This window comes from Sarcophilus harrisii, chromosome 5 (assembly GCF_902635505.1).
Source record: "Sarcophilus harrisii chromosome 5, mSarHar1.11, whole genome shotgun sequence".
NCBI lineage: Eukaryota > Metazoa > Chordata > Mammalia > Dasyuromorphia > Dasyuridae > Sarcophilus > Sarcophilus harrisii.
In genome coordinates, this window is record NC_045430.1 from 184098269 (window position 1) to 184118398 (window position 20130).

The following is a 20130-nucleotide window of genomic DNA, read 5'->3' on the forward strand; positions in this document are numbered from 1 at the left end:
TTCCTCTAAGTTCAGAATGACACAAACATCAAGAATGTATAGATGGCCTAAGAGAAAGAGACAGAGACAGAGACAGAGATGATGGTAACAAAAGCATTTATTTCATAGGGTTGTTGAGAGGAAAAGAGCACCGAGGGAGGGAGAGAGAGAAAAAATGAATCACTAGCCAATCAATGCATACTTGATATTCCTAGTAACAACTATATTGTTCTACTAGATGACACTTATGGATAGAGCTTGGGATCAGAAAGACTTCTGATCTTCATGACATCTTCATAAGTTCAAATCCAACCTCAGATACTATTTGATTCTAAGCAAGTCACTTATTACTCTTTGTCATCTATGTAATAAATTGGAAAAGGAACTGACAAATCACTCCAGTGTTTTTGCCAAGAAAACCCCAAAATGGGGTTCACAAAGAGTAGGGGAAGACAAATGATTGCATCAGGATTCATGCATTTCTACTAGATACTTGTATAGGATGATGTACATATGTATATATTTTAAAATTTATGAACTGCTCTTTCTGTACTCTGAAGTAGATAGTATAAATATCATTATCCTTATTTTGCCAATGAGGAAACTAAGTTTTAGAGAAATTATGTGTGAGTATCAATGGTCACACAACTAATAAGTGTTAAAAGTAGCACTTTGACCCGGTTTCTTGCTTCTAAACTTTAATGCTATTCCATTAAATTTCAATGCCTTGGTGCATCATCCTCTTATATTCTGGTAATATTTCTATCTCAAGAACCAATCTTCATAATCAAAATATTCCTTTCCCTGGACAGTGTTGGCTACACAATAACAGATTTTTGATTCATTTTTTCTTAGGTTGCATGGGGATTACCAATAGTATACCCTCCTGTCATGGTAACTTTATCTTGAATGTACTAAAATATTTCCACATAGATTAGGATTTTTTAAGTCCCTCAAAACAAAGCTAATCATTATCACAAAAAAAAGTCTTTTACCTTCCCCCAATTTCTGTTTATACTCTGAGTAGTTGGATGCTTTTGTCTTTCACATGCTAACCATAGTATTTAAAAAGGAGTTGCCTTTCTTCTATACATTATAAAATGGCTTATGTTTGAAGGTAAAGGAACAGGCTTGGGAGTATGTTTAAGGTCTCCTCTAGCCTTAGGAAGCTATAATAATCAAGGATTCCTAACATCATCATAAAAAAATTACTAAGTACCTAGCCTTGTGCTAGGTATGATGTAAAGTTAATTTTTAAAAGCCCAGGAGCAACAAACATTTTAATGTAGTAATCATGTTTTTTTAATTAAATGCAAAAATAATTGCTTATTTTATCATTTTACAGTGCTCACTTTAATACAATTTTATGGTTGGAAACTAAAATTCTCAAAAGTCATGGAAAATGGCAACTTCAATGTTTCCTGAAGCAATATTAATTTGATATCTAATTTAGCATTTTAAATAAATGTGTCTATTACTACTTAAGCTGTTATTAAATGTTCATTTAAAAATATTCAGTGAACTTCAGTATGGCCAAGTTAAAACTGCCACAGGATGCTCAAAGCTTGATAGCACTAATAACATTCATGAGCATAATATACTGCTGTGGTAGTAGATTTCAAGTGATTTTCAAGTCTTTCCTAGGGGATGAGAATTCATCAACCTTTGGCCTTCTTTCTTTTTTTAATTGAGGATATAGCAGGAGCTTCTCCTATAGCCTTTGGTGTTTCAGAACGATGCTAAGGGGAATTCAGGGCAATGTATCCTATCTTATTTTTGCTAAATCTCATTAGCTGTTTAGTACAACCAGCCTTGGAATTATCTACATAATTCATATTTCTGTACTTTAGGCTGATTACTGTGACAATGTGGGTAAAAACGTTGAACTGAAGTAGAGAAAGACATTACATCTAGAGAGTCCAGATAGGACTTGACACTATCACTGAAGCTAAGAGAGTAACAGTATCTAGGAGAAGGGGGTGGCTAGGGCTCTAAAACTACAGAGAGGTCAATGAGAGTGAGGTTTAAGAATTTAATTAATAGATCATTGGTAACATTGGAGAAAGCAGCTTCATTACAGAAGTGTGATAAGAAGCTTGATTGAAACGGTCTGAGAAGTAAATGTGTAGTAAATGAAATTTGGGTTTGTCTTTTTTATTTTAATCTTTATTTGGCGCATTTATTTGTTTTTCTTACACATTGTTTTATGAATCATGTTGGGAGAGAAAAATCAGAGTAAAAGGGAAAAATAATGGGATGAATTTAAAAAAAAAAACAGAAAAAATAAGTGAACAAAACATATGTTGATTTAGATTCAGTCTCCATAGTTTTTCTGGATGCAGATGGCATTTTCTGTCTAGAGTCTATTGGGATTGGTTTGGATCATTGAATTCCTGAAAAGAACCAACTCTTTCATAGTTGATCAGGCATATTCTTTGCTATTGTGTGCAATGTATTCCTGGTTCTACTTGTTTTGCTTGGTATCAGTTCATGTAAATTTTTCCAGACCTTTCTATAATCAGCTTGTTCATCATTTTTTATAGAATAATATTCCATTACTTTCATATATCACAACTTGTTCAGCCATTCCCCAATTGATGGGTACCTACTCATTTTCCAATTCTTTGCTATCACAAAAAGAGCTGCTACAAACATTTTTGCATATGCGGGGCCTTTTCCCCTCCTTTATGATTTTCTTGGGATACAGACCCAATAATGGCATTGCTGGGTCAAAGGGTATGCACAGTTTTATAGCCCTTTTGGCATATTCCAAATTGTTCAATGAAATAATATTTGTAAATTGCTTAGCACAGTGCCTGGCACATAGTAGGTGTTATATAAATGTTAGCTATGATGATGATGATAAAACATACTCCCTACATCTTAACAAATGATGGACTCAGTATAGATTTAGACATTTACTTTTTGTTTTTCTTGACTGCATATGTTTTTCAGTGGTGAGGGGAATGGGAACAAAGGAGAGAAAGAAGATAGATTTTCATTAATTGTAAAAAAAAAAAACTTTAAAGAAGAAGTGTTACTTTTCTTTAGAGTCAAGAGTAAAGGAGGATTAAGTATGAAATAGGGATTCTGAAGTGTGGACTAGGATGAATGATGCAAGTTGTACTGGAGAGCCTCAATTTTTTTCAATCAGAAAGTTGAGTCATTACTAAGAAACAAGTAATTAGGGGTGTTAAGTTCTTGAGGAGAGAGGAAAAGGTTTGGAAAAGCTGCTGTAGGAAGGATTGACAGAGAACTCAGGTATATTAAGGTTAGGTAACATGAATTTGGATTGGTCAATCATCTTGGTTGTACGTATGATTTTCTTCAGTGGCACTCAGAAGCATGGGAGTAGGTGAAAAAGAAGGTAGAATGAAGGGAAGTGGCCCACCTCCCTTCACTGACAGAGCTTAAGGTTGATTGAAAGATGGAACCTATGTAAACTGGTTGTGACATCTTTGCCTATTCCAAGGTAGCTATTAATGGCTTTGGACATAGAGAATCTCCTAACTGCTGCACTCTCAGGATCTCTAAAAAAGATACAAGGAAAAAAGTTTTTAAAAATCTCTGAAGATTCCCTTTGTGGGGCAATGGATGAATCTCTCCTCTAACAAGAAGGTATCCTCCAAGGAGCCTGAGCCAATGAATTCACATTTTGGTAGTCCCTCTTCTGGAAGGAACTCAGAGTTGTTGAAAATTAAACAGTTTATTTTGGTGGCAGCCCTTGTCACTGTATCTTAGGAAGATCTTTTCTCTTCTCAATGAGGTATTCAGAGGTATGTCCATATGGAGAAGTGAACAAAAACAGACTCACTTTCCCCTGTAAACTCAAAAGTTTAATGGATGGATTATTTAAAATGCTACTGTTAGCTAAAGGGTCATGATGAAAGGAGGAAAGGGAAGTTAAGATTATTTATGATGGACAAGGAAGATAGAAATTCATATTATTGTTCCTGTTGAGGATGAAAGTTTAGATTTAAGAAGTGTCAGGTGGAGGCAGAGTTGAAAGAATAGGAGATCATGATCAGAGATGGGAACCAGGTTTGATTCAGGTAAAGATAGGAAAGGATCATTCACTGCAAAGGCTAAGTTTGAAGATGTTTGGAAGCTTATAATATTAAAAATTTCAGAGGGCACAGTGGAAAACTAGTACAAATTCTTTGAACAGCAGTTAGATCTATAATAGGTAGGGCTAAGTTAAATAGAAATGAGAACTGGAAGTGAGAATTGTAAGAGGTATTTGCAAAAAGACCTAATAATATGAATACAAGAGATATAAGGAAAGCTGGAGTTTGGAAAGTAGACAGGAAGTCTATACTGATGATACAAGAAGAGGATTAATGAATAGGAAGGATTTTGTTATAAATTGTAAAAACACTTTCAAGTTTCTAATTAGAATGTTAGTTTATGTTTGAGCATAACTGCAGCCCCAAGTGGCAGATCTGGGCATTGATGGGGAGAGTGCTAAGAGAAATTTAAAAGCAATTATTGTACATTCCTGTAGAAAATACATATATATTAGGAGTACCACTGTGGTTCAGGAATTCATATTGTTTAAACTTTGTGAGTGATGATATATGTACATCTGCAGTATCTCAATCTTATATTATTGTACCAAATGCTATATAAGTCCTTAAAGTTTTAGATGTAATAATTTTACTGGGTGTATCTATTAGGATTGTTTCATATGTTCTATGTATAATTTAGTCTTTATACAATGATGATTTCATGTACTTGGCATGCAATTATAATTTCTCATGCTACTATGGTATTATATTAAAATAGGAAGACACTCCATTCTTTTATTGTACTATAAATACATTTCAGCTCTAAGATTCATTGAAGGTAATTTCAAACTTAAGACAGGTCCAGGGAAACTAAAATCTAGTCTGCTTGAGGCCTTTTGGGGGCTAACAGGAATAAATATATTGAATTATTTGGGGGAATCAGGATGAATTTATTCTCTAGGAAAGATGACAGCTATGGTGTAGTGGGAAAATGACCCAAATTTTTCTATTTAAGGATTCATCCAAACCAAACAAAAAACCTGGGTTCCAACCCTGGCTTTTCTAATAGCAGCTACTCAATGAATTGAGTCATCTATAATATGAAGGGACTTTGGACTAGATGCTAAGTAGGATTTGCTCTACTTTTATTCTCTACTCTATATTTTTGCTCATGCTGAGTGTGTCTTTCTCTATGCTTCTTTTATTCTCATACATGTCTATTATATTAACACGTCAAGGAGCTGTGATTTCATAGATTGGTGAACTTCATAGGTCAGATGACAACCACCTATAATTTAGATAAATTTTCAAGAAACATTAAGTGATTGGTCCATAGTCACAATCTGATATGCATCAGAGGGAAGATTTGAACTTAGGTTCAGTACTCTGGCCACTATACCATGTTATCTTTTTTTGATATCTATTGTTTAATCCTACCTGGCTCTTCATGAGCCTGTGAACCATAGTGTTCCTGGGATATTCTTTTTTTGTTGTTGTTATTTTGTTTTTTAATAATTATAACTTTTTTTTGACAGAGCCCATGCCTGGGTAATTTTTTACAATATTATTCCTTGCACTCACTTCTGTTCCGACTTTTCCCTCCCTCTTTTCATCCCCTCCCCCAGATGGCAAGCAGTCCTATACATGTTAAATATGTCACAGTATATCTTAAATACAATATATGTGTACAGAACCGAACAGTTTTCTTGGTGCACAGGAAGAATTGGGTTCAGATGGTAAAAATAACCCGAGAAGAAAAGCCAAAATGCAAACAGTTTACATTCATTTTCCAGTGTTCTTTCTTTGGGTGTAGCTGCTTCTGTCCATCATTGATCAATTGAAACTGAGTTAGATCTTCTCTTTGTCAAAGAAATCCACTTCCATCAGAATACATCCTCATACAATATCATTGTTGTATATAATGATCTCCTGGTTCTGCTCATTTCACTTAGCATCAGTTCATGTAAGTCTCTCCAAGCTGAATTCATCCTGCTGGTCATTTCTTACACAACAATAATATTCCATAACATTCATATACCACAATTTACCCAGCCATTCTCCAATTGATGAGCATCCATTCAGTTTCCAGTTACTAGCCACTACAAACAGGTTTCCTCCTTGATGCAGTTTTGATGCAGTCATACTTTCTTTACAGCACAACATTAGCCTTACATTTTCCACATAGCTTTCCTTGTTATCACCTCAAATCAACCTCTCCATGTTTTACTTTTTTTTTTTTAAATTAATTTTTTTTCTCCATGTTCTATTCTTACAACACAACTTTAAGGTCTATTCTTACAACACAACTTTAGCCTTATATTTTCCAGGACATCTTTCTTTGTTTACTACTCCCTAGCCCTTCCTCATTCATGTTCTAGCCTAGAAGTAGAAACTTCTTTGTAAGCTCCTTGAGGTCATAGACTGTTTGATTTTTGTTTAGTATGCTCAGTACTCTAGCATACTCTTACTCCTTTTAAGTCCTTAAGTAGGTGTTTGTTAAACTGATTAGATCCCTCTTTGAATACTAACAACATCTTTACTTTTAAATATATAAAGTTGTTATGTTTGTACTATGTGATTTAATTAAATGCAATTCAACTTCTCTTTCTTCCTAGCCAAATTGCTATAAAACTTGGTTTAAACTCATTGGTTCTATTTCTTCATTTCCTGCTATTCATTTGTCAAATTCTTTACAATCAGTTTCTATCCACAATACTCACATGATAATTCTTACTCCAAAATTTTCAGTTGTCTGTTAATTAATCAATCAAGAGATGAGCATCAGTTAAGCACTAGCATGTCAGGCACTATACCAAGTGCACAGAAATACAAAGAAAGATTTTTCTTGGGTCTCATTCAACTTGATCTTTTTATAGTTTTAAACCACTATAGATTTCTTTCTCCTGGACACTCCTTTCTTCTGTTTTCCACAGTTCTCTTTCTTGTTTTTTTTTTTTTTTCTTCTACTTTTCTGTTCTTTTTTGCTGGCCCATCCTCTTCTTCTGTGATCACAAAGAATAAATTTCTCAAAGGGCTCTATCCTGGGCCTTTTCTTTCTATACTTTCTCTTGGTGACCATATTAGCTATTATGGATTTAATTATCATCTCTATGCAGGTGACTTCTAAATCTATTTAATTTAGCCTTAATCTCTTTGTTGTATTGCTTGGTGTTAAGATAGCTTCAATTGGTTATTCTGTAAGCATCCTAAACTAAACATGTATAAAAGTGAACTCATATTTTTTTCTAACACTTGTTTCTTCCTAAACAATCATTTTTCTATTGATGGCACCACTATATTTCTTGTCACTTACATTTACAACCTTTTGGATCATCTTTGATTCCTTCCCTTTCTCTTGAATGACTGATGATTCTGCCTTCACACACTTCTCAACTCACACAGCCTCCCCTTTCAATTTTCATTTTCTCAACTGGACCATTGTTATAGTATCCTAATTTGTTTCTTTGCCTTTAGTTCCTCTCCTCTATAATCCATTATCCACTTAGCTGTCAAATTTATAGTCTTTCAATGTCACCTATATGTCTGTGCTAGATACATTGTAAATGCTTTAATATCTACTTGTATCCTTCCCTTAACTAAAAAATATTCAATAGTTTCCTGTTTCCTTTAGGATAAAATATTCTTTTGTTTAACATTTAAAGCCTTCAACATTTTGGTTCCCACATAGCTGTCCAGTTTTATTTCATATTGTTCTTTCATACATTCTCCATTCCAGTCAAACTATTTTGTTTGCTACTTTCTTGTACAAAATATTCTATTTAACATGTCTATGCCTTAGCACATATGTAGTCTCTTTTCATCAGTGCCTTAGAATTTCTAGCTTCCTTCAGAGCACAACTCAGGTACCATTTCCTCAAAGAGAACTTTCTTGGTCCTTTCAGTTATTAGCATTCTTTTGCTCTTGAAGTTATCTGGAATTTACTTATTTGGATTCTTGTTGAATCCCCAAGGAGAATGTAAACTCCTTGAGGTCAGGGACTACAAGTGCCCCTCTACCTGCCCTCTTTGTATTCTCAGAACATAACAATGTAAATGCTTAAATAAATTGAATTTTCTCACTATCCTATTTGAACTTAAATCCTGGAATATATCTTCCAGTTTTTTTAGGTAAAATAGTTTAGGTAAAATAGGTAAAAAAAAGTGTTTTCCTTTTAACTCTGTGGAAAATTTCAAGAAAATAATGTTTCTTATCCATGGGATATGTTTAAAATAAAGTCATGAAAATGCAGACTCTCATCCTTTGCAAAGATAAGAGATCCAATAGGATGTATGTATATTGCATAATTCTCACACTTTTCCTATATATTGATCAGTATTTTAATTTATTTCTTTATTTCTTATGTGTTTTATATTCTATGTACTAACGGAATTTATAGTAATGTTAAAAAAAAAAAAACCCAAAATACATAAATAAAAACTTACTTTTCAAGAAAAAGAAATGTTTACATCAAAATATATGAGGTATTTATGTCCTAAAGCAACAGAGCTAGGAAAAGAAGCACGTGTTTGGGACATTCATGTACAACTATGTTGACAGATTAAACTTGGAATACTGTTTTGTCTTGTTTTTTTGGAATATTGTTAACAGTAGATTCAATTTCTGGTCTCCGGGAAACTTGGTAAAGACTTCCAGAAAGAAGGGAGTAGAGAAGAAGGATTTAATACGGAAAAAAGGATGACATTTCTCTAAACCTAGGAGGAAATAATAATAACTTATCCGGAACCAAGAAACATTAATAACGAGTCCCAAATGATTAACTTCGGGGATTTTGCTCTCCGCTTTCACTTACTAATTGATGATAAAACCGACAGTAACAACTGAACTACATGTCCCAGCATGTATTGCGAGGGGCGGCGTTCGTACGAAGACCTTATATGTCACTCGAGCGGCCCCTGCCTTATTTGAAAAGAAACGTTAACGACGAAAGTCGGTAATTAGCACCAGCGGCCGATATCTGGGCTGGGTCCACGCCTCCGTCGCAGAGGCCCGAGTTTCGTAGAGAGCGGGACCGCAGCAATTCTGTGCAGGCACCGCCACAGCCTTCCCTAGCTCTCTCGGGGGCCTCCATGCGCCGGGGAACCCGGGTAGTCGGCCTCCAAGATGGCTTCGTTGTTGGCGGTAAATTCGGGTAAGAGCCGGCGGGGCCCCTGATTGAATCCTCCGCTGCGCGGAAGCTTGGCCCCGGCGCCGGCTCCCTGCGCCCCAGGGTGCGGAGAGGCCGCAGGCGGGGCGCGGGAAAGCGGCTCCCGCCTCGGCCCGGGCTTGGGCCCCAACGCGGGCCTAGCCTTGGGGCCGGCCTCGCGACACGCCCCTCGGCGCGGTTTGAATGGAGCGAATTTGAATTCGCGTCCGGAAGGGGTGCGGAGAGACGTCCCGGGGGTGCCCCGCAAATGTGCTCTCGCGGGCACCCTCAGCCCCCCGGGGGGAGGGGCTGCCGTTTCCTCCGTCCTGCCGATGGGGAAACGGAGGCAGGCAGCGGTTCCGCGCATTTACCCTGGCTCCCTATCGGGATGCCGGGAACTGTTACTCCTCCTCCTCCTCCTCCCCTTTTACAGATGAGGGAACTGAGGCCAGCAGAGGTGAACTGGCTTGCCCAGGGTCACGCAGTCTCGGGAGAAAACCCCTATTAGTGGTTTTCTACAGGTGGAGAAACTGAGGCAGAGGTGAACTGGCTTGCCCAGGGTCACACGGCCAAGAAGCGTTTGAGGCTCAATTTGAACTGAGGTCTTCCTGTCCAGGGCTCCATGCGCGGAGCCGCTCATCTGCCTCTGGTCCCCATTTGTCTTAAGGCTCAGGGTGCTGCGGACTGGGATCAGAGGACCAAGAAATGTGAAAATGTCACATAAAAACAAATTGTAATTTCTACTCGAGATCTTTTAATTGTGTCATGTGCCAGGGTTTGTGTGTTATTTGCTCAGGTTGGGGGGGAGTGTAGTGGTGCTGGAGCCGGCTGGGCTGCCTGCTTTTAACAGACAAGGTTAAAAAAAAAAAGCCTTAGGGCTTAGGAAATTCACCTGGGCTACCTGCTTTTTTATTTTTTTTTTTTTTTGGGCTACCTGCTTTTAACAGACAAGGTTAAAAAAAAAAAGCCTTAGGGCTTAGGAAATTCACCTGGGCTACCTGCTTTTTTATTTTTTTTATTTTTTTTTTGGGCTACCTGCTTTTAACAGACAAGGTTAAAAAAAAAAAGCCTTAGGGCTTAGGAAATTCACCTGGCTACCTGCTTTTTTTTTTTTTATTTTTTTTGGCTACCTGCTTTTAACAGACAAGGTTAAAAAAAAAAAGCCTTAGGGCTTAGGAAATTCACATTAGGTATTAAGTCCACAAGCTTTTAATAAGTATTCCCCATAGACTAGGCACTGTTTTAAGGGATGATGTGCCCTAAGGAAAGCTAAAAATATCCTTACCTCAAGGATGGGAAAGACCACATACAAACCATTTTACATGCATGACATAGTATTTGTTGTATAAGTGAATTGGATTTAAGTGAGGGAGGGCTGTGCAAGGTCACTTTCCTCTCCAGAACCATCTGGGTCCATATGCAGTATAGATGAAAAGTTATCTCAGGGAAGGAGGACTGGGAATGTGGTTTGCAGAAGGTAGGATTTGAGCTGAGTCTGGAAGGAAACCAGGAGACTCAGGTGAGGAGAAAGATCCAGAGTCAGGATTCATAGTAAATTTAGGGCATATTGAAACCACATTTTAAAATTGTGTGAATACTTAAGGACTTTTTGGATCCTTGTGAGGAAGCACTTGTCTGTGACTTGGAGAAATCGCAGACACACATAAGAGATGGAAGGATTCATCCAGAATCACAGCCAGTAAGTATCAGAAGAAAGATTTGCATCCACAATTTTCATAGTTCAGTCCTCCATGAAGTCTTTCAGTTTCCTAAGGCTTGTTGCCAAGGATTCAAAGAACGTTTATTTGAAATTGTCCCTTAGAAAATTAGTGCAAAAAGTGATTTCACTTTACTTCAGGGTTCATATAAAAGGTTTCATTGACCCACAGCTTTTCAGGAACAAATGCCACCTACTGAAAAAAGTTATTCATCAGTGCTATCTACTCAGTCACTGAGCCCTCCTGCAAAGTCTTCTGGAAGAAGATTCAGAGTTTGGACACCCTGTGGAGCATAAAGCAAGGATATCTTTAACCGCCTTCCTTTGTCACCTCAGTCATAAAGAAACATTAAGTATCTGCTGTTTACTAGGCACTTTGGATACAAAATGAAAGGAACTTAGAATTTATTGGGTGAAGAAATGGACACACAAATGTGATGTGAAATAAGTGAATCAAAAGAAAAGAAAAGAATAAATAGTTCAAATAGAGATCAGATAGGGCCTAATATAGGAGATTACATCTGATTGGAGTGTTGAAGGAAACTAGCAATTCCAAGAGACAAATTAGGATTGAGGAATGCCTCTGAGAAAGAGGCATTATATTGAATCTGATAAGATGAAGTTCAGTAGAGATAAATTTTATATGTGATCGGAAATCAACTTCACAAGTATAAAATGGTGACTACATAATTAGGAAATATGTTTTATGAAAAAAAAAGAGGCTTTTATTGGACTAAGTTTAATATGTGGCAGTCAGAAAAGGTACTATATTTTTACTTTTACTCCGAGGTTGAATTGAGAGCCATTTCTTCCAGGAATATGGATCTGGAATATTACTTTGTTTGGTTCTGTATGCCCCAGTTTAAAAAAGACATTGATAAGTTAAACTTGAGAAAATTCAGAGGAAGCCATCCATAATGTGAAGGACTTGGAATCCATGTCATTTGAGGTTAAATTGAAGGAGCTGGTGGTTTTTTTAATGTTGGAAAAGACTATGTGGGGACTGTAATAGCTGCCTTCATGTATTTGAATGGTGTGTCAAGTAGGAGAGGGACTATATTTTTGTTTTGGCTTTAGAGGGCAGACTCAGGAGCAATGAGTAGAATTTTCAAAAGGAAATTTAGACGAGTTTTAGGAAAAATTTCCTGTCCAAAAGTAGAATGGTTTTTGTGTGGTGTTGATAGATTCTTCCCCTGGCTCGGGTTTTCTGGTTTAGGTATGGCATGGGAGTGAGGGGAAGTGTGTAGACCAATTCTCAAATTCTGTAATTCTGAGTTTTGTGATTCTTGAGTGAACCAGACCCAATTATTGACATTTCCTTTCATATTTGAAATCAGTTGTTGAGAATTGTTTGATGGTATTCTCAAAACGTAGAACTAGAATTTTAGATCTTGAAGGAACTTGAGGTCAGATAGTCCAATCTATTGCTCAGTGTGGAAATCCTTGTAAAATGTCACCCGATATTTGCTTGAACATATCCAGTGATTTTCACAGGCTCCTTTTTCATTTTTGGTAGTTTCTTTATTATATTGAGTTTAAATCTGCCTACCTTTTCTAGTTCTTACTGTTAAGAATGATAAAAAAAAAAGTCTAAAACTTTATTCTGTATCTTAGCCCTTCTAGTATTTGAAGACTAATAAAATATAAATATAAATAATAAAAAATATAAATATAAATAATTTCCTACTTATTCTTCCCTTTAAATGGTTCCCCTTTAATTATTCTAGTTGCCACACCCACTTTTCCTTCTGTACAGTTCATTTTATTCATATGCCCTTTTACTTTTTTGTGCCTAAAAATGCCCTAGTCAAGCCACATAGTACAGTAGGAATTCTATTTGCATAAAATTTTTTAAAGGGCACATAATGTTATTCTTTTGAGCCTTTAGGCAATTTAAGACCCAGATTTTTTTACATGAACAACAATTTAGACCTCGCTGAACCTGTATTTGTGCAGCTGATTTAAACAAAATCAAACTAAGATTTTGTTTCCCTTTCATATAGAATTTTGACACATTGTTCTAGGCCATTGTCTTTTTTAATCTAATGATTTAGCATTTTAAGTATTTCTCCCAGTTTTGCATCGCCTATGCTTCAATAAGAATGTTTTCTTTATCTTTATGCTTCTAATAAAAATTTTGTACAAGGGAGGACTATGGAAAGAGACACACAAGGTGCTTCTGTTGACCAATTCTTTAGTGTCTTAGCCCAGATCACTCCTGCTCTCATTGATTGATCAAAAGTAGGTCCCAGTTTGTCTTATTTGGTCATTGTTTGGGTACTGATGTCTCTTAGTGAGTGCAATTTTTTCAGTTTGGCCAGAAATCTTGAGGATTGATTGATTTTTTTTTTCTTGGACGAAATTAGAGGCCATTCTTGCTTTAATTACTGAATGGATATTGCCTCAGACATACTGAGACCTGGGAAAGACTGCAACCGGGACTATTTCCAGTCTCCTGATCTATATCTTGCATTGCCATGGACTTAGATGACTGTGAATGAAAAAGTGAGGCTGGTAACTTTGTATAGCTCTGCCTTACTTAAATCCAGTTCATTTGCGAGTCATGACATCACATTCCTGATTCCCTTCAAGAACAAAGAATAAACAGTCACACTCATAAATGGATCTCTGTGGCAGCATGTTAACTTAAAAAACCACGAATGAACAATTTATCTGTTTTGTATTATATTTTTATTTCATTCATTCATTTACTTTTATTTATTTGCTTGTTTGTTTGTTTATTCATTCATTCTCAATAACATTTTAATCTGGTTTGGGTTTGGCTCTTAAATGATTTGCTCTAGATTCCACAGGTTTAAGTAAATAGGGTTTTAGTCAGGTTTCCTGACTCCAAACCAGTGTCCTTGTACTACATTACCTGTTAGAAGAAAGGTGAAGAGCAGATTACCTGTTTGAAGAAGAACTAAGTTTCTCCTAGTTGACTAAAACAGAAATTTTTCAGATTATTACATATAAAACTTAGAAATTGACTGGTTTTTAAATTTTTGGCTATTGCCTTGAGTATAACTTTGTAGACTAGGACTTAAATATTTAAGTTCCTTAATTGTTCCTTTTCTTGTATTATTGTTTTTGTGACATTTTACCTTCAACTTTTTTTGTGACTTAGCTTAAAGTTATTTTGGCTCTTGTCCTTTTTATTTCCTGTCAATCACTAAGTTTAGTTGATTTTTTCTTTGCAATGCTTCTGGTGTCTGTCCCTTTTTATTTTCAAGCCAATTCTAGTCCATGTGCTGAAACCTAGATTACTGTAATAACCTACTACCAAACTTTTATACCTTTGATGTCTCTCCAGTTCATTCTGTATAGCGCTGCTAGATTAAACTTTCAGAAACACCAGTTTCATCAGTATTCCCTCGTCCCCAGATCTTACAATAACTTCAAGCAGAAAATCCAAACACTTTAACCTGGCCATTCAAGGCAGTTAAGTTGCTTACTCTATACTTCCACTTTCTCTGTTATATCGGTTTTTGTACTATATATTTGATTAAAGCACTGTAATCAGTAGGGCATCTTATATGTACACTTCGGTATAACATGTATATTCTCCAGAAATCATCTAAGAAAGTCCACTTAACCTCTATCTACATAAACTTAAATTAAAAACCTGTAGCATTCTCAAATAGCTTCCAAGAAAAATCATTTTTTTTTCCTCTAGATTGCTAAACGGACTTATTCACTGACACTTCATAAAACCATCTCTGCTTTTCATAAGCTATATATATTGTCTTCTACTGTTGTTTCTGTAATTTTTATCAGATATGGGACTGGTGTAGTGATTTGGTGCCAGGAATAACTGGGTTCAGTTAACTGTACATGGGGTGGGGTTAGGAGGCAGAGTTAACCTATACATCAAGATCCCTGTGGGTGGTATACTGACATAATTTTACATTAGAATATAATCTATGTTTTGTTGTATTTTTATTTTGTTAAATATTTTTCCAATTGCGTTTTAATCTGGTTTGACCTTGACTTGAATGTTGTATCCTGTTTTTAACTCCTCTGCTCTAGACAAATTTGAGAATTGATTGTTGTAAGAGAAAGTACCAAACTGCATTGATGGAGAGAGTTTTCTATAATGATCAAATCACAGATTTCATTTCTGTTCCTAATATGTAGGGAAAAAAATATCATGTATATTTGTTTTTGAGAACTTCAGAATTTCTAAATTTATGCTTGTGTGTGTGTGTGTAATAATTTGCACAGATAGCTTCATGTTTTTAGAAGTAGGATCATTTATCCTCTGCAAAATACTTTTCTTTGTCTACTGAATAGTTTTAGATTTACAAGATTTCATTCCAAATGTAGATTTAAATTTGTTAATTTTTCTTCAAGCTGCTAGCCTCTGGGGTCCATACAAAGACATCTGGCAAACAGTGGGAAACGCCATTTGGAGAAGACAACCTGAAGCTGTCCATCTTCTTGACCTGATTTTAAAGAAACACAAACCTGATTTCATCTCATTATTCAAGAATCCAGTAAGGGATTTTCTTTTGGGAATTATGTGAGAAAAGGAGTATTAACTGCTAGGGGTTTGAGGAACTATGTTGTGGCCATGTGAGTTGATAGAAAAGAAGGAATATTAGAGAAGTTACAGAAGTATGATTGAGAAGACAAAATAACTATTGGGATGTATGGGTTGAGGATGAAGGAACAACTCGGGATAATGCTGAGGTTATGAATGATAGAGACTGGGAATATAGTAAATTAATTGGGAATCAGAAAGTTTGGAGGAAGATTAGGTTTAGGACGAGGATCATGAATTTTTTAGATAGGTGGAATACAACTCACAGTTGTATATTGGATGTCCAGGTAGAGATTTCAAGCAGTTAGTAATGCTGCAGAAGAGCTTAGAATATAGGTTAGAATATAGGTTAGGGCTGTTAAAAAATGTGTGGGAATTTTCTCCATGAATATCATAAATGAATTCATGAAAATTGAGGAAGTGGTTAGACTGAAAGGAAGGGGCTAGAGTAGTATTATTTAAAATCATTATCTTAGGTCTGTCAAGTTCTTTTTTGTTTAAGAAAAAATGATTCTGCTAGTCCTATGTCAAGGTTAGGTTACTGATGTCATATTTTTAGGGATCATATGAAGCCTCTTGCTAACCATATGTTCGATTTATCATAATTTTCCTTTTTCAGGCCAAAAACGTTCAGCAGCATGAGAAGGTTCAGAAGGCAAGTACAGAAGGAGTTGCTATCCAGGGTCAGCAAGGAACTCGACTTCTTCCTGAGCAGCTCATTAGAGAAGCCTTCATCCTTAGTGACCTCTTTGACATTGGTGAACTAGCTGCTGTTGAACTTCTTTTGGCTGGTAGGTTGGAATTAAATCAAAGCTCTGTTGAATGCATGGGGTTGTGGTTTTAACCCCCCCCCCCCCCAAAAAAAAAAAAAAAAAAAAAAAACCAAAACACTTTGAAAATCTTAGACAAATTTATGTACATGTGGATCATACTGATGATTATATTTATATATCAGAGCATATTTAGAAAATGGCAAAGATCTAGAATTCAGATCTATCCTTTTTTACCTTGAAAGGTATTGCTCTTATTGATAGTTTTAAAAACTAATTCATTTTAAGGTAACTTTGAGATAGTAAACAAAGGGATCCCCAAATTACTTTATGACATAAAAAGTGTGTGTGTGTGTGTGTGTGTGTGTGTGTGTGTGTGTGTGAAAGAAAACTGAGTGGATATTATCTTAGGCATCTTTAGAGACAGATTTTTTTTTTTTTTTGCACATGGGGAAATTGAGGTTTTAAGAAGTTCCATAAATTTCCTGGTGTTACATGAGAGACTAAGGATAGAATTAGAAATGAATTAAACTTTCCACTTCAACTTTGGCAACTATTTATCAGCATCTGATATGTGCAGAACACTTGGCAGAGTGATGGAATAGATCTACTGAATAAATGGGACCCAGTTCCCTGTCCCTATGGAAAACATAGGCTAGAAGGGAATTATGACACCTACATAAATAACAAAGGTACAAAGTGATGTGAAATAAAAGCATAAAAGAGTTTACAGGGTCTTGGAAGGCTGGCATTACTGTTGTCTAAGAGAAATCAAGTAAGGCTTAATGCAGGAGATGGCTTTGAGACCAAAGATTTGGGAGTAGGAAATAGCATTAGCAAAGATTCAGAGGCTTGACAAGAGTAGGAAATAGGGAAGGCAGAAAAGTAAGTGGGTTTTTGGTGAGGATAATTAATCTGGTTTTGAACATGCTGGGTTTGAAGTGCCAAAGGGAAAGCCAGCAGGATGGTTTGAAGAAAAACCTGAAAGATCAGGAATAGGGTCCTAGAATACTGTATTATGGTACATTATTTCATCTTTTCTTAGAAAACTCTGTAAAACCACTTGTTTTAGGTAAAATAAATGCTGTAGCTATTATTATTATATATTTATATATTATTATATGTTATATATAATATATAATATTATAATATTATACTTATATATTATATTATATACTTTTTTTTTTTTTTTTTTTAGGTAGTTGGGGTTAAGTGACTTGCCCAGAGTTATATAGCTAGGAAGTATTAAGTGTTAAAATTTGAACTCTGGTTCTCCTGAATTCAGGGCTGGTATTCTATCCACTGCACCACCTAGTGACCCCTATATTATGATACTCTTTAACAGGCATACACCCATGTGCACACACACAAAAGAAAAACCTGCTGGAGGTGATATTGTTTCAAAAGTTTTGAAGGACTGATTTTCAAAATACCTGAAGGAAGAAATACAGAAATTTTTTTTTTGGGGGGGGGAAGAATCACAATAACTAAAAGCAGATTAAGAAGCTATCCGTAACTATTAACCCATAAGTCTATTTTCTTTCTTTTATTAAATTTTTGTAAGAATCTAGGGTATCCTTGCTGAAACTGTGAGATAATAATCATTTAATTGATCCTACTATATTTATTATTTTTGTAAAATATAACAAACTAGAACCAAACATGTCTTAAAGACATTTAAAAGGTGTCTGTCATACACATGTTCAGATCACACAAGAGAACATAAACCAGAGACATCACTTTTTTCATCAATCCATTGATAAGCAGGATGAATGGAGCCATCAAACAAAAGAGAATGAATAGTGACCAAAGATCATGTCATGGAGGATGTTCTGCCCAGAGACCAAATGGAAGAATGTTTTCTTTTATATGCTGAGATTTTCTAGATACTCCTGTTTGTAGATATCTCTTTGTTCAATACAGGTTTCCCCAGAATGCTGCAGAGCCTTTTCTGAAAACTATGACCAATGGAAAAATCTCAGGCTGGCAAACTGAAAATATGCCATATGAATGCAGAATGTTTATTTCTTCCAGCATGAAGTTAGATGGGCAGTCCATTCACTTAATTCATCAACACTGTAGGTTTCAGTTAGACTCTGCAGACACCAGATACACTGGTGGAATATTAAATCCTAAAAGGAGACCTCTGGCTGATTTATGGGAAGATATGGATAGGAATCACTCAGGAAAAAGTATGATTGAGTTAAGATCTGCTCTTTTTAATGGAGTACCTACACAGGCGAGATCAGATGTGTGGAAATGTGGAAGTACCAAAGCTGGTGTTAGGCTTTATCCATTATGCTTTCTCTCTACCTTTTTTTTCACATTGATGGTTTTAACTTGTTATAAGTAAGTAAAGATTATCCATTCAGTGATTTTTAGTTTATCTAGAAGTTTTTTTTTTTTTTTTTTTTAAACTAAAAGAGTCTTTAATGGACTCTTTTAGTCCATTAAAAAACTTGAATAATTATCTTTTTTTTCTTAAATGCAATTTCCTGGTGGGAATGAGGTTAAGTGGAAGCTAACAACAACAGTTGCTTTAATTTTTCCACCCACTGTTTTGTTATCATGGATTTTGATTTACCATATTGATGCTGAGATTTATGTGGCAAACATGCACTGAAGCTTCACAGTATCTCACATATTGCTGTTGAGTTAATATTCATCAACAATACTTTTTGCTGTGGTACAACATATATTTGATTTGAGGAAAGAATATTTTAAAACAATGTTGACTGGAATTCTATAAAGGCAGAGGTTCATATTTTATTTTGTATTCCTCTTTCAGGTATGACTTTATGGTTGCATTTCTGTATGATAACTTGTCTTTTAGAGCAAAAGTAAAGGTAGTGATCATTTAAAGCAAAAAATATATTCTAAACTAAGCAGATGTGATGTAAATGCATTGTTAATATGTTGTTGGTCTTTCCTTTACCTTTTATATGTATTATATTTTCTTGTAAATTTTTTTCGTTACTATTTTCCCACTTTTAGGAGAACACCAGCAGCCTCATTTTCCTGGTCTTACAAGAGGATTAGTAGCAGTTCTTTTATATTGGGATGGAAAACGATGCATTGCAAATTCTCTCAAAGCCTTGATACAGTCACGGCGAGGCAAGACATGGACACTAGAACTAAGGTCTGCTTATTTCTTTGGATTTCACTTTGCAGAATTTAAAAAATTTAATTTTAGAAGTTACATGGGAAATCTTAATTTAACTGACATGGAGACTCAAACCAAATATTTATAATAACCTGAACAATGACTTTTTTATTCTACCTGAGAACTGTGGTAAATTTAAAACATGTAATACATTGATTCAATATGAAAATAATGAGTGTACATAGGATGGAAACCTGATGAGATTTCAAAACATAAAAATTACATAAGGGATAATTTTAAGTATATCTAGTTTTTTAAATTAAATTTTAAATTTAAAAAAGTAAAAAAAAATCTTGTTATAAGGGAATTGTTTTGATTTAAACGTAATGTTTTTGTTTTTTTCTTATTATAGTCCCGAGCTGGTTTCCATGACAACACGTTTTACAGATGAACTAATGGAACAAGGATTGACTCATAAAATCCTAACTCTGGTGTCTCAAATTGATGTGAATAATGAGTTTGAGAAGTTACAGCGGGAAAGAGGCTTGGGCAGTGAAAAGCATCGCAAAGAGGCAAGGGTTCATCCAAATTACTTTAAAATGTCTCTGAAAAATCTAAAAGTAGTGGGACAGTTAGGTAGTGCAGTGGATAGAGCACTAGCCCTGAAGTTGGGAAAACCTGAGTTCAAATCTGGCCTTAGACACTTAATACTTCCTAGCAAGTATGACCCTGGGCAATTACCTTGGGGAAAAAACCAACAAGCAAACAAAAAAGTAAAAGTAGTTTTATAAAATTATTTAAGATTATACATCTGACCTAGCCATGAGGAATGAATGCTATAGGTAGGGCAGCCAACTGTAGGGAACT

General features: G+C 35.5%; 1 protein-coding gene across 2 annotated transcripts in view; it reads left to right on the top strand.

Annotated features, from left to right (window-relative positions):
* NUP205 (nucleoporin 205) overlaps positions 1-20130 on the top strand; it is a 98681-nt gene that overhangs the window by 17162 nt on the left and 61389 nt on the right. The window contains exons 1-5 of one of the 2 annotated variants that reach the window (XM_003771633.4): positions 8687-9136; positions 15201-15343; positions 16010-16181; positions 19155-19299; positions 19676-19835. In XM_003771633.4, coding sequence (XP_003771681.1) covers positions 9109-9136; positions 15201-15343; positions 16010-16181; positions 19155-19299; positions 19676-19835 — 648 coding nt within the window. In that variant the 5' untranslated portion in view covers positions 8687-9108. Of the gene's footprint in view, positions 1-8686; positions 9137-15200; positions 15344-16009; positions 16182-19154; positions 19300-19675; positions 19836-20130 lie in introns of those variants that run through there. The other variant, XM_031939122.1, reaches the window with a different exon arrangement.